This window comes from Terrapene carolina, unplaced genomic scaffold, assembly GCF_002925995.2.
Source record: "Terrapene carolina triunguis isolate 2854851 unplaced genomic scaffold, T_m_triunguis-2.0 Scaffold210, whole genome shotgun sequence".
NCBI lineage: Eukaryota > Metazoa > Chordata > Testudines > Emydidae > Terrapene > Terrapene triunguis.
The window spans coordinates 871,111-885,377 of record NW_020664561.1 but is presented as its reverse complement, the minus strand read 5'-3'; the positions used below and the strand labels follow the sequence as shown (position 1 = coordinate 885,377).

The following is a 14,267-nucleotide window of genomic DNA, read 5'->3' as shown; positions in this document are numbered from 1 at the left end:
GCCCCAGCCCCTCAGCGCAGGGGAGGGATGGCAATGCCCTCGTGCCCAGGGCGCCCCCATCCCTTTGATACAGGGCTCTGGGGAGATGGCAGCCCAGCGGGGATGGGCTCACTGCCCTGGGCTCTGCCGAGCGCCCTCTGAACGCTGCCCCAACCTGCCAGCCCCGGTGCACGGCACCTGCCCGAGGTGAACGGGCAGCCACGGGGCGGAGGGGTTCAGACCCTTGGGGCGGGCGCGGGACCTCCAGCTTCCAGGCGCCGGTGCCAACCGCTAGCCCGGTCTGCTCCTCCTCTGTCCTTGCTTCGGCCGAGCAGAGACACAATAGCCAGGCTCCTCCTCCCGCCCCCTGCCCTGCAGCCGAGCACAGCCAGCCGCCAGCCCGGCGCGCTCTGCCGACACTCGCCAGGGAAGCGCACCCGGCTGCGCAAGCGGAGCCCTGCGCCCTCCCCGGGGGGCATGCACGGCGCGCCCCGGCAGCGGCCCTTGCCGCGCACCTAGCCTGAGGGAGCGCTCGGAGCCGAGATCTCCGCTGAGGCCGCCCTGCCCGCTGCCTCCATGGCTCAGCCCCTGGTGCTGCTGTGCTGCTGCGCTGCGCTCGTGGCTGCGGGCAGGGGCGCCCCCCCGACTGCGACCCCCGCCCGGCCCGGCTCGGCCCGCACCACGCAGCCGGAGGGGGTCCCAGAGGAGGAGCCCCTGCAAAACGAGGCGGACAACCAAGAGAACATCTTATCTCAGGTAACCTTTCTCCCCCAGTGTGCAGAGCCGAGCTGCCCTGGCACCAACCGGGCTTGGGGATCCCTCGCCAGGGAGCTGCGTGCGGGCGTGTCACTCTCCCGGCTCTGCACAAAGGCGCTGGGACTTGGCCCTCTGGTGCCAAGTTTCCCTAAAGGACGCTGGGGCTTTAACCCTTCCAGCCCCGCTTGCTCTAAGGTGTGGCTCCCGGTCAGGCGTGAGGCGGCAAGGCAGCGAGTGGCTAAGGGAGAGCCAAATTCCTGTGGCTTTACGAATCCGAACTGTCTTGCTCTCCCGTTTTGGGAACTGGATTAGTTATTGGAGCTGAGAGCAGGAGAGGTTTATTATTCTGATTATTGCTGCATATAATTAATTGCCAATCTGCATAGTGAATTTATTAGAGCATAAGCTTTCGTGGGCTACAATCCACTTCTTCGTGGGTTGTAGCCCACGAAAGCTTATGCTCTAATAAATTTGTTAGTCTCTAAGGTGCCACAAGTACTCCTGTTCTTTTTGCGGATACAGACTAACACGGCTGCTACTCTGAAACCTGTCAATCTGCATAGTTAATTCCATTCATCCTTTTGTTTATTTGCAACTGCAGCAGAATAATTGTGCCCTGGATACAGATGAACTGCTGTATAGGGAACTGGAGAATCAATTCACAGCTTCTCTGTATCATAAAGAAATGATTGAAAATCAAGAGTATTCCATGTATGCGGTGTTGTAGCCTGTTGGACCTAGGATATTAGACAGAGAAGGTGGGTGAGGTCATATCTTGTATTCTGTTGGTGAGAGAGGCAAACTTTCCAGCTTACACAGAGGTCTTCTTCAGACCAGACCTCCTGGCTGCTCCTGTGTCTGCGTGTTTTATTCGCAAATCAGACAGGAGGAAGAGTTCACTGTAAGCTTCAAAGCTTGTCTCTCTCACCAACAGAAGTTGGTCCAATCAAAGATATTCCCTCCCCCACCTTGTCTCAAGAATAGTGCATCTGGAGTAAAGCAGCAAAGTTCAGGGTGTGTTCTCTGTTAGATTTGGCAGATGTACTGTGCAGTATTATCTATCCTTGGAAATGGCTAATACAGAAGAATATTGAAAACATACTGTCAAGTTATTTTTATATTTCAATTTCATGACTGATTTCTGTGAATGTCTATAAAGGAAACCCGTGGAATTGTAGGAGACTATTAGAAATTATATATTACCAGGAAGTATATGGGTTACTTTTATGCATTATTCCAGATCACGCATTGACTCCCTTAACTCCTAAAACCCACCCACGTAGAGCACCTTGTATGTAGTTGCAAAGAATTCAGTGGATTAACTCTGATAGAATCAGTGTATTTAATATAAATTGTGGTGGCTCTGTCCCTTTGTTTAAATTTTAATTTTGCCAAACCCTTTGTAGATAAGGACTGTTTGGACTTGAGCAGTTTCTTTTCCAATGGTGAAAGGAAATACCCCATCAGAAATCCCTCTTTCCCAAATATCTAAGTAGCAAAAAACCAAGCACTCTCGAAGAAATGTTAGTCAGCAATTTGTGTAAGCAGCAGTGACCTATTTCTGCAAGGTTCAGAGTATCTGAGCCTTTCTCAAAAACTTTACAAAGCAAACCAAAAGTAAAATCTTATGTTAGGAGCAAACTGATGCATTGTGATTTTTTTGTGATTAGTTGCTAGGTGACTATGACAAGGTGAAAGCAGTGTCTGAAGGCTCCAACTGTCAGTGTAAGTGTCTGGTCAGACCTCTGGGCCGAGGCGCCTGCCAAAGGATTAATGAAGGCGCTTCCAAAGCAGAGGATTTTTACACCGTAGAAACCATCACTTCAGGACCTGATTGCAAGTGTGCCTGCGTGGCTCCACCTTCTGCTCTGAACCCTTGTGAGGGGGACTTCAGGTTGAAGAAGTTGCGGGAAGCAGAGAGCAGTGACTTAAAGGTATCAGTATAGTTCCTTTTCAATGGGAGTGCAAGTTTGCAAAAGACGTTGTGCAGCTGAAACAGGTTTGGCTTGCCCTTTGTAGGTTCAGCCCCGGAAGAAGATCCGTTATAAGGTGTACAAACCTAGATTGATTACCTCAGCTGGCAAAGCTGCTGCTAACACTTTGGTGCCAAGTTTTGGCTGTGATAATGTGCAGGAAATGAGGCATCTACACTAGGGAAATTGTTGCCACCAGCTAGCAAGTGTTAAAATATCCACAGACGAAAGAAAGGCAATATTTTCCTGAACACTATGTACAGCATATCTCCTATCCACAAAGCAGTGATTTGCACTTATTCAGTGTAGAACAGGGGTTCTCAAACTGGGGGTCAGGACCCCTCAGGGGGTCGCGACATTATTACATGGGGGGTCGCGAGCTGTCAGCCTCCACCCCAAACCCTGCTTTGCCTCGAGCATTTATAATGGTGTTAAATATATTAAAAAGTGTTTTTAATTTATAAGGGGGGTCGCACTCAGAGGCTTGCTGTGTGAAAGGAGTCACCAGTACAGAAGTTTGAGAACCACTGGTGTAGAACTACTGCTGACATCAGTGGAAGTCGCACATGCAGACATGAGCAGTGGGTATCTTAGGCCAGGGGAGGCTAAGCCTCCCCAAACAGCCAGGTGTGGCCCCACCCATGCTCTGCCCTGAGACCCCGTTCCCGCACTTCCCCCATGGCCCCACCCACACTGCTCCTCTTCCCCGCCCTTGCTCAGCCTCACACTGCTCCTCTTCCCCACCCTTGCTCAGCCTCTCCCCCAAAGCTGGCTGGGGCTAGGGTGGGCGGGCTGGCGGGCTAGGGGTTGGGTGGGCTGGCGGGCTGTCCGACTGGCCGGTGCATGGGCCAGCCGGCGGTGGCTTGGGGCTCAGGGTGGTTGGGGCTCAGGGCTCTGCCGGGGGAGGAGGGGGCAGAAGGGATGGGGTAGGGGAGGGTCCTTGGGCAGAAGGGGCAGAGCTGGGGGCTACTCTCCCTGAACAGGGGGCTCACGCGCCGCCCATGCATGCAGAAGAGTACAGAATATGCAACAGATCTGAAATCTGCAATGTTGAAAAGATATTAACAAGTGGATTGGAGAGGAGAATGTTGCCCTGAAAAGCACAGAGTATCCACAGCAGATGTTGCCTATTCCAGTCTGAAATAAAATCCAGTTAAAAAGAACCGGTTATAAACTTTGCCAACTCATAATAACATCAGTAGTATCATTTAAAACTCTCTTTTTCTGATCTTATTGCACTTTAATTATCTAATACTTTTTTACAAATGTTATCTCTTGGCTGCTCTTGTATCTGCATGTTTTATACACAAATCTAGCTTAAATGAGCCATAAAGGAGTGATTTAAATGAACACACCACAGTGGATTTACTCCTAAAGTTGACACTCAATCCTTAAGTCAGGTTGTTTTCTCTGTTTGCTATAGCTCTTGCAATGTGAAATTCTCATTTGCTGCTCTGTGGATTCAGAGAACACAGAATGAGCTGAGCCAAGGATGGCGTGCATATTTGTCACTTGTCATAAAATGCTGAATGGGGTTACTTCACTTTGTTAAACTGCTAGTCCATTTCACTCGATTGGAGGCTAGTGTGACCCTGGCAGATCAGTCTGTAAGGCATTTTGGGTTCCTTTGGGACGAAGGTTACTACAATGTAAATATAAGATTGATATTGCAGTGAACAATCTTGCCGACCGGTAGGGGACAGGCTAGGTGACTTAACAGATCAATAGGTCTTTCCCATTTCAAATTTTTGTGGTTCTACAGTAACATATTAACCCTTTCCTTTCCAAATGACATAGTGAACAGTTATGAACAAGTTTGGGGACTTAACAGTTGGAAGTGACAGAGGAGGAGAATGACCTGGGGGTATTGGTTACTCACAGGTTGACTATGAACTGCCAATGTGATGCGGCCATGAAAAAGGCTAATGCCGTCCTCCTAGGATGTATCAAGAGAGAGATTTCCAGTTGAGATTGGGAAGTGTTCTTACCATTGAACAAGGCATTGGTGAGACCTCATCTGGTATACTGGGTGCAATTCTGGTTTCATATGTTTAAGAAAGATGAAATCAGACTGGGACAGGTGCAGAGAAGGGCTACTAGGATGATTTGAGAAATTGAAAACCTACCTTATGAGAGGAGACTCAAAGAGCTTGGCTTGATTAGCCTAACCAAACGAAGGCTGAGGGGAGCTATGATTGCTCTCTATATATACATCAGAGGGATAAATACCAGGGAGGGAGAGGAGTTATTTAAGTTAAGTCCAATGTTGACACAAGAACAAATGGATATAAACTGGCCATCAAGAAGTTTAGGCTTGAAATAACATGAAGGTTTCTACCCATCAGAGGAATGTGGTTCTGGAACAGTCTCCCAGTGGCGGCAAAAAATCTAACTGGCTTCAAGACTGAGTTTGTGAAGTGTCTGGAGGGGATGGTAATGATGAGACTGCCTACAATGGCATGTAGCTGACCTGTGACTGCTAGTAGCAAATATCTCCAATGGCTGGAGATGGGGCATTGAGTTACTACAGAGAATTCTTTCCCGGGTGTCTGCCTGGTGGGTTTTGCCCACGTGCTCAGGTTCTAACTAATCACCATATTTGGGGTCAGGAAGGAATTTTCCCTTGGGTCAGATTGGCAGAGACCCTGGGGGTTTTCACCTTCCTCTGCAGCGTGGGGCACGGGTCATTTGCAGGTTTAAACTAGAGTAAATGGTGGATTCTCTGTAACTTGAAGCCTTTAAACCAGGGTGGATTTGATTTAAAACAACAACGTTATGTATTCTGGATATTTTTCTTCAACAGCAAACATATAATATTTTAACAAAACAAGCATATGAATTTTTGAATTTAGTTAAACATTCAAGTTTTTTAAAATCAGGTTTGCTTTTGTTAAAATTATTTTTACCTAAAATAGTTAAATGAAATATTAAAAAAAAAATTAAATCAACTATGTCAGCCAGGTCAACATGAGAAACTTAAAATATTGGATTCTGCAGCTAACTTAGTCGACTTCACCTTCATTTTCCTGTTTGTTCTTAATCTGGAAAAGAAAAACAAGATTTCCTGCTTTTTCAGGTCCCAAATGATTTCTCAGTTTGGAATGAATTAGTCCAAAGGAAGAAAATATTCTTTCTACACCAGCAGAAGAAGCTACTGCTGTTAAAAGTGAGATCATCATTTCAACAGTCTCTGAATCCAAGTGCTTAAGTGACTTCCACCAGTTCACTGGTGTGACTTTATTTAAAACATCATCAGCAAACATATATTTCACGAACGGTTCATCCTTAGCTCTGAAGTTTATTATAGTTGGCATTATGGAGGGATGATTGCTGAAGGTCCATGTCATAGCCAACTCCTCTTCTTCAGCAGTTAAGGTTTGACCCTGGTACCGAGTATTGAGAATATTTGTAAGAAAATGAGCTGGAGATAGTGCTTGTCCCATTCGGTTTTTTAATGCTTGTAATTTAACTCTGTCATTGCATATTTCTCTTTTTAAGATCTCACTCAGTTCCTTCCAAATTTCAACAACGTCAGCAATAAAACAGCTATTTCCCTGCATTTTGTTCAAGGCTACAGAAATAGGCTTCAGGATACTCAGCATGTGTTCAACATTTCTCTTAAGCCCAATGTTGAGAACTTTGGCTGTGACAGTGCCATTTATTTTTTCATTATTTTGTTCACAAACTGTTATCAGATTAGGCCAGTTCTTGATATAGTGCTCAAAACAGTCCACTACTGAGTTCCATCGCACGTCTTGTGGGAGAGTTGGCTTGGTTCCTCCCACTTTTTTCAGAGCAGCTGCTGCAAAGTGGTTGTTACAGAAGTATTTTGCAATTTCAACAACATTAGCCTTTATTTCTGGAACACTGAAGTCTTTGGCCAGGAGGTGCATCAAATGAACACTGCAACCGTATGTTATTAGCTTGGGACTCTCTTCTAAATTTCTTCTCATCTTGGATACATTTGCAGCATTGTCTGTGACTAACCTGCGTACTAGACATTTGAATTTTTTTTCACAGTTTGTTATAGCTTTTACTGCTGCTACTTGTAAGCATTCTGCTGTGTGTACATTTCCTGATGTATTAATTGTTTCTGTAAGGAAGACATTCCCTTCTTCTGTTGTCACACAAGCACATACAACAGGATCATTGTGGACATTGCTCGACCCATCAAGACTCAAGTTAACAATTTCACCCTCTAGACCTTTTGCACACTGCTCAATTTCTCTTTCATACACTTTATCCAGCAATTTGCCTGCGACATCTGCTCTGTTGGGTGGACTGTATCCTGGTCTTAATGACTGAACCATGTTAATGAAGTGTGGGTTCAACTTCTCAATCATACGGAAAGGAGAGTTTGTTGCATAAACAAACCGGGCAACTTTTTCATCAATTACCTCTTTTTGTAATCTGCTGGTTCTTATCACAAATTTATCTATGGTTGTTTCTGGATGATGGAGATTTTTTCCCCTTTTTGCTACAGGTGATATACTGTGGCTATGTGACATACATGATGTGACTGAAACACTATCATTGGCAGATAACTCTGAAACTATAGAAAATGATGGTGATCTTGAAGGTGGATAGTCTTCAGAATCCTGTATGTTGAGGATGGATTCTCCTAAACAAAATAAGTCAATGCTGTTATTTAATTATTATTACCATACTGCTCATTTAGTATTATTAATTGCATTCACTGACACTCAGTACTACTCCTCTACCCCGATATAACGCTGTCCTCGGGAGCCAAAAAAACTTACCGTGTTATAGGTGAAACCACGTTATATCGAACTTTAGGGTTACCATATTCAAACATTTAAAAAAGAGGACACTCCACGGGGCCCCGGTCCCGCCCCCGACCCTGCCCCAACTCCGCCCCTTCCCCGCCCCCTTCCCCGCCCCAACCCCACCCCTTCTCCGCCCCCATTCCATCCCCTTCCCCAAAGTCCCTGCCCCAACTCTGCCCCCTCCTCTGAGCACCCCGCATTCCCCCTCCTCCCTCCCGCTCTGATCTTGGTTGGGGGTTGCTAAGTGCTTCCCTGCTCCCCACTCGCCCCGCAGCCCCTGCAGCCTCTATGCCCTTGCCTGCCCTGCTCCTCCTCACCCTGCAGCCTCTGCACTCCCCCGCCCCTGCAGCCTCTGTGCCCCCTGCTCCCCACTCGCCCTGCAGCCTCTGCGCCCCCTGCCTGCCCTGCCCCTACAGCCTCTGCGCCCCCTGCCTGCCCTGCCCCTGCAGCCTCTGTGTCCCCTGCTCCCCACTCGCCCTGCAGCCTCTGCGCCCCCTGCCTGCCCCGCTCCTGCTGCCTCTGTGCCCCCCCGCCCCTGCAGCCTCTGTGCCCACTGCTCCCCACTCGCCCTGCAGCCTCTGCGCCCCCTGCCTGCCCTGCCCCTGCAGCCTCTACACCCCCCTGCTCCTGCAGCCTCTGTGCCCCCTGCTCCCCACTCGCCCTGCAGCCTCTGCGCCCCCCCGCCCCTGCAGCCTCTGTGCCCCCTGCTCCCCACACACCACCCCCCCGCCGCCTGCCCTGCTCCCCCCGCTCACCCGGCAGAGGGAGAAATGCGGGCTCCACGTGGACTCAAACACTTCCGAGCTGCTCTGTGGGGGAGGAGGGAGCGGGGGAGGGGGAGGGACTCTGGCTGCTAGAGGCCCTAGTGGCTGCGAGCGGCTTTCAATCAGGCCAGGCGTCCAATCAGCCGCGCCGCACTCCGCAGGAGAGGAAATCCCGGACATTTCTACTTCATTAGAAATCCCCCCCGGACGGCCATTTAAGGCTGAAAAAGCCGGACATGTCCGGGGAAACCCGGATGGATGGTAACCCTATCGAACTTGCTTTGATCTGCCGGAGTGCGCAGCCCCGCCCCCTCGGAGCACTACTTTACCGCATTATATCCAAATTCGTGTTATATCGGGTCGCATTATATCGGGGTAGAGGTGTATTTTAAAGGTGAAATTGTAAAAGGAAGATCTGTCTACTTCAGCTATTTATTTTTTATCACAACTGCATCTAAAATGATAGTACCATAGAGTAACAACTATATTTTTTGCTCAAACATGAGAATTCAAGAATAGTCCAGAAGGAAGACAGGCAGTCCTTAAGAAAGAAGTATGAAATAAAAAAGTTTACCAACCTGAAGATCCTGCATGTTCAGACATGTTCCTTTCATCATCTTCAACGCAGCTTCCTCCTGAGAAGGAACACTTCTCTTGATGTTGTTTCATTCGGGCAACCAGGCCTTGCATTTCTTTGTTGCACTGTTTGCATTTTGCATGCATGCCTGTCTTACCCACAGGTAGAGGAACTTCATTAAAATATTCCCAAACTGGGTCTCTTTTACGGCCTGTTGCCATTATAAGTTTTCCCTTCTAATGAGAGAATGGTATGGTAGATCTCAAATCAATGAAGGCTACACTCAGAAAGACCTCAAGACTTCTGGAATATGCTGCTCAAACAGTTTCACTTTTGTTTCAACTGCCTGTCCCTCCCTTCTCACATTTATCTCCAGATTTCTTCTCCTTGTCCAGATCTATTCCACCCCCAACAATCTTCTATTCATTGAACTTTGTGAAACTTTGCACTTTTAGAGAGAGGTAAGTGATTGACTCTGTGTACACAAATTTGCAGATGGACAATAGAGTTGAGGTCCATTATTTCTCACCTCTATATATTATTTATTTAAAAAGATTTTTGCTGTTAACAAGCATGTTATCTCTGGAGACACAAATCCACAGTTTGAGAACTGCAAAACTAAGCATCTCTGATGGTATCTTCTAGACCAGAGGTGGGAAAACTACGGCAGCCTGTGGGACCCTCTTGCCTGGCCCCTGAGCTCCTGGCCCGGGAGGCTAGTCCCCGGCCCCTCCCCTGCTGTTCCCCTTCCCCTGCAGGCTCAGCGCACCGCGCTGCTGGCACAATGCTCTCGGTGGCTGGGCAGCACAGCTGCAGAGCCGCAGCCTGACCCGGTGCTCTGTGCTGCACGGTGGCAAGGCTGGCTCCAGCCACAGCTGCGCCGCCAGCCACTGGTGCTCCAGGCAGCACGGTAAGGGGGCAAGAAGCAGGGGGGGCTGGATAGAGGGCAGGGGAGTTTGGGGTGGTGGTCGGGGGCGGGAGTGTGGATAGGGGTCGGGGCGGTCAGAGGGTGGGGAACGGTGGGGTTGAATGGGTGCAGGTGTCCCGGATGGCAGTCAGGAAGCAGGGGGGGGGTTGGATGGGGCAGTCAGGGGCAGGGGTTCCGGGGGTGGTCAGGGAGAAGGGGTGGGTGGATGGGGCAGAGGTCCCGGGGGGAGGGGGGCACTCAGGAATGACAGGAGGGGTTGGATGGGGGCAGCAGGGGGCAGTCAGCGGTGAGGGTTCCGGGGCCGGTCAGGGGACAGGGAGCGGGGTGTGTGTGTGTGTGGATGGGGCAGTGGTCCTGGGGGGACTATCAGGGAACCGGGGGGGTTGGATGGGGCAGGAGTCCAGAGTGGGGGCCGTCAGGGGGCAAGAAGCAGGAGGGAGATTCCGAAACCCGATGCGGTCCTCAGGCCAAAAAGTTTGCCCGCCCCTGTTCTAGACTGAGCACTGAGTCCCGTTGGGTAGATAGAAAGATTAACCTAAATAATCTATACAGAAGCCCCTGGAACCCCCTTAAGATTGGGTCCCTAATCCATGAACTATTGGAACTCATTTACAAAACTTTTCTTAAACATTACATGAATATATTGTCTCATACTATAGAATTAGAATTTATAATCCCTGTTACATTATAGCTCAAAGATATCTCATCATGGATCTTAATTAAAACTATCTAAAGATAGTTTTTTTTCCTCAAAAAGCATTTTATCAAAAAAAATCAGATTTAAATAAAAAAAATCCGATTTTTTTGATTTAAAAAAAGTGTCATTGATTTTTATTCCTCGATTTGAGGACTTCAGTAACTCAGCCAGAGGTTAGGGGTCTATTACAGGAGGGAAAGGGGGGGTTCTGTGGCCTGCGTTGTGCAGGAGGTCAGACTAGATGATCACGTTTGTCCCTTCTGCCTTAAAGTCTATGAATCTGTGAGACTTTGCAGCCAATGTCCAATGTCAGTGGACCTACAACTTTGCTTACATAGGCCACGGGGACCCCTCTCCAAGGAGCTGTTACTGTGGATGGTGTCAGTGCATAGTTAACAGTACCCAGTGCATGGATAAGCTATATGTTATCCAGCTTTTTGCACAGTACTATGTTTGGTTTTGCACGGTGACTCAGTTCACTGTAATGGCTCCATTACCGTGTTTGCAGTCACAGCTCAGACAAAGTGAGAAGTATGAAATCATTATGATGATAAAAGGCAAACTCACTCTGGGTCTCTTTGTTTATTGTGAATTAGTTTGAGACTCAAGTGACAGACCCAGACATTGAAGTTCTCTTTATCCACAGACATGTTTAACAGCAGTGTGAGCTTCCCGCACAGCATCCACATACAGCAGCCTGTCCCAAGCCCAGCAACGAGGGCCTGCCTCTAGGAGGAGTTCATTCTCCATGGCTAGTTCAGTCCTTGGCCTCTGCTGAGACTCCCCCCAAGGAGGTATTTACAGCCAGTTGTGGCGTGGATACTTGTCATCTAGGAATGGGCTGAGCCCCGCCAGCTCAGTTCAGAAAGATCCATCAACAGGGTTAGCCAAACATTTTTTTTTTGCTGAAGAAATCAAGCTGCAGAAGCTGTGAGAACAGGCTCTCTCTCACAATGGGCAATGCTTCCTGGTGCCAGACAGGCCAGCAATATATAGCCACAGTGCGGAAGCCATGCACGGTAAAGCCTGGCAGGGGGAAGACCTGCACTTCCGATTTTTAAACTTTCGCCATGGGAAATGAATAATTGAGTCATAGATTTTAAGTCCAGAAGGAATCACCTAGGCTGACCTCCTGTATATCACAGACCATTACATTTTACCCAGTTACCCTGATACTGAGTCCAATAATTTATATCTTCCAGAAAAGTTGAATTGGCGAATCCCCCACTTCCCTGGAGAGTTTGTTCTAATGGCTAATTTCCCTCCCTGTTAGAAACGTGGGCCTTATTCTCATTGGGATTGGTCTGACTTCAGCTTCCAGCCGTTGGTTCTTGTTCTGCCTTTCTCTGCTAGATTAAAGAGACCTTTAGTATCCAGTATTTTCTCCCTGGGAAGGTATTGGTACACCATAATCAAGTCACTTCTTGATTTTTTTATTAAGCTGAAAAGATGGAGCTCTTTAAGTCTTTCATTATCGGGCATTTTCTCCAGCCCTCGAATAATTTTAGTGGTTCTTTTTTGCACCTTTTCCAATTTTTCAACATCCTTTTTAAGATTTGGACACCAGAACTGGATGCATAATCCAGTATTGGTCTCACCAAAGCCGTATGCAGAGGTAAAATCACCTCCCTACTGCTACTCTCCTGTTTATACATCCAAGCATCACATTAGCCGTTTTTGCCACAGAGCCACTCATTTTTAGTTCCTCATCCACTATGACTCCTAAATCTTCCCAGAGTCACTGCTTGCCAGGATACAGGCCCTCCTCTTGTAGTTATGGCCTGCATTCTTTGCTTTCAGATGTATGGTCGTGCATGACTGGATGGCTTGGAGGACTTTTAATGGACTCTACAACTTTTCTTTGCTAGGTCAGTGGTGCGTATCCAGCCTCTATCAACAATGTGACTATCTGATGGCTGTTTGGTGGCTTATGTAAACTCTGTTGATGGTCTCAGTCCAGTTCCTAGTGGAGAGTAAATGCATATCCACAAAGCAGACTGTGTTACAAAAAGCTGCCATGTCATTTAGCAGAAAGTCTCCCCTGCTGGCAGGTTTAGCAGAGTAGCCACAGGGCCTGGACAGGAAGGACATTGGGTGCCGCTCAGCTGGACCTGAGAGAAGCTTGCAGAGTGCTGCCTGTATTAAATGCTGTGTTCAAGGGTGTCTGCTGAGCACTTGACTCCCAAAGTACAGGGGCGTGGGGAGAAAACTTTTTTCAGAACCTAAGATGATAAAATTTTGCATTTCTGTAGCAACGGAAAAATACTATAAACCTACTGCTCTCATCACCTCACAGTGACATAGTGAGTCTCCACACAATAAGATTTGAAATCACGTTTCCCAGGGGAGGAAATTGAGGCACAGCCGAGTGATTCGCCCAAGGTCATGGAAGGAATCGTTGTCGGAGCTTTAACCAGAAGACCTTCCTCCCAGGAATTGATGTTTTCATGACTTTTTCCCATTTCAAAGGGAGCAGTTTTGCAGAGGGATGTAAACATCCCCTGGCCAGGATGAGAACAAAACTGTTAGAATCTTGTATTACAGACCCCCAGACCATGCAAAACTCATCTTACTTGGCGTTTTTGTTATAAACTCAAAACTCAGCCTAAATTATGCCAAAAAATTGCTGAAGTGCATGAATCTTTTGAGGGACTCTGGCCAGTGTATGATTCCTACATGAAATGGGTGAAACACAGCAGTTGTTGCTGAGTTTTACTGTGGGTTTTTAGGACCATTTCAATTCAAAACTCAAAGCAAAGTCTGAGTGTGGATCAGTGGGAATTGGAATCAAAGAGGAAGTTCCTATAAACCATTGTGGCTTCTGCACTCTCCAACTGCACCTAGACTGTAGCTGTGGTTCCAGGTGTATATTTATTATGTGGATACTTGTCCATTAAGACATGTATTGAAAATACCAGTTCATTTCACCCTGAGCCAATGCTGAGGGGGACACATCTATCCGTGGCTCGAGGGAGGAGGCGTGTGAGAGACGTCAGGGCATGGGGCTGGAGGGAGTAGGCGTTTTTGTGATGTCGGGGCACGGGGCTGGAGGGAGCAGGTGCGTGAGAGACGTTGGGACACAGGGCTGGAGGGAGAAGGGGCGTGAGACACGTCGGGACGCGGAGCTGGAGGGAAGAGATGCATGAGAAACATCGGGGCACGGGGCCAGAGGGAGCAGGTGTGTGAGAGATGTTGGGGCATGGGGCTGGAGGGAGCAGGCACGTGAGAGACATCGAGTCTCGGGGCCGGAGGGATCCGATAGAACGTGGAGCCGGAGGGAGTAGGCATGTGAGACATGGGAGGCAGTGCCAGAGGGAGGGGGCATGTGAGAGACGTCGGGGCGTGCAGCTGAAGGGATCACGCGCCTGAGAGATGTCGGGACACAGGGCCGGAGGGATCAGGCGTGTGAAAGTCGTGGGGGCGCAGGACTGAAGGGAGCAGGCACGTGAGAGACATCAGGGCATGGGACTGGAGGGAACAGGCGTGTGAGAGACATTGGAGCACAGAGCTAGAAGCAGCAGGCGTGTGAGAGAGGTCAGGGCGCAGGGCTGGGGGGAGCAGCCGTGTGTGAGAGACTGGGCACGGGGCTGGAGGGAACAGATGCGTGAGAGACGTCAGGGCACGGGGCCAGAGGGAGCAGACGTGTGTGAGAGACGTTGGGGCCGAGGGCCCGAGGGAGCAGGCCACTGTGAGAGATGTCAGGACACAGGGCTGGAGGGATCAGGCATGTGAGAGACATCGGGACGTGGAGCTGGAGGGAGCAGGTGTGTGAGAGATGTCATGTCTGAGGGCCCAAAGGAGCACGC

At 48.7% G+C, this 14,267-nt stretch overlaps 1 protein-coding gene across 1 annotated transcript in view; it reads left to right on the top strand.

Moving 5' to 3' along the window:
- Positions 1-374: 374 nt before the first annotated feature.
- LOC112117800 (olfactomedin-like protein 2B) overlaps positions 375-14,267 on the top strand; it is a 109,758-nt gene continuing 95,865 nt past the window's right edge. The window contains exons 1-2 of the mRNA XM_026655583.2: positions 375-735; positions 2,406-2,669. Of these exons, the coding sequence (XP_026511368.1) occupies positions 556-735; positions 2,406-2,669 (444 nt within the window). The 5' untranslated portion in view covers positions 375-555. The remainder of the gene's footprint in view (positions 736-2,405; positions 2,670-14,267) is intronic.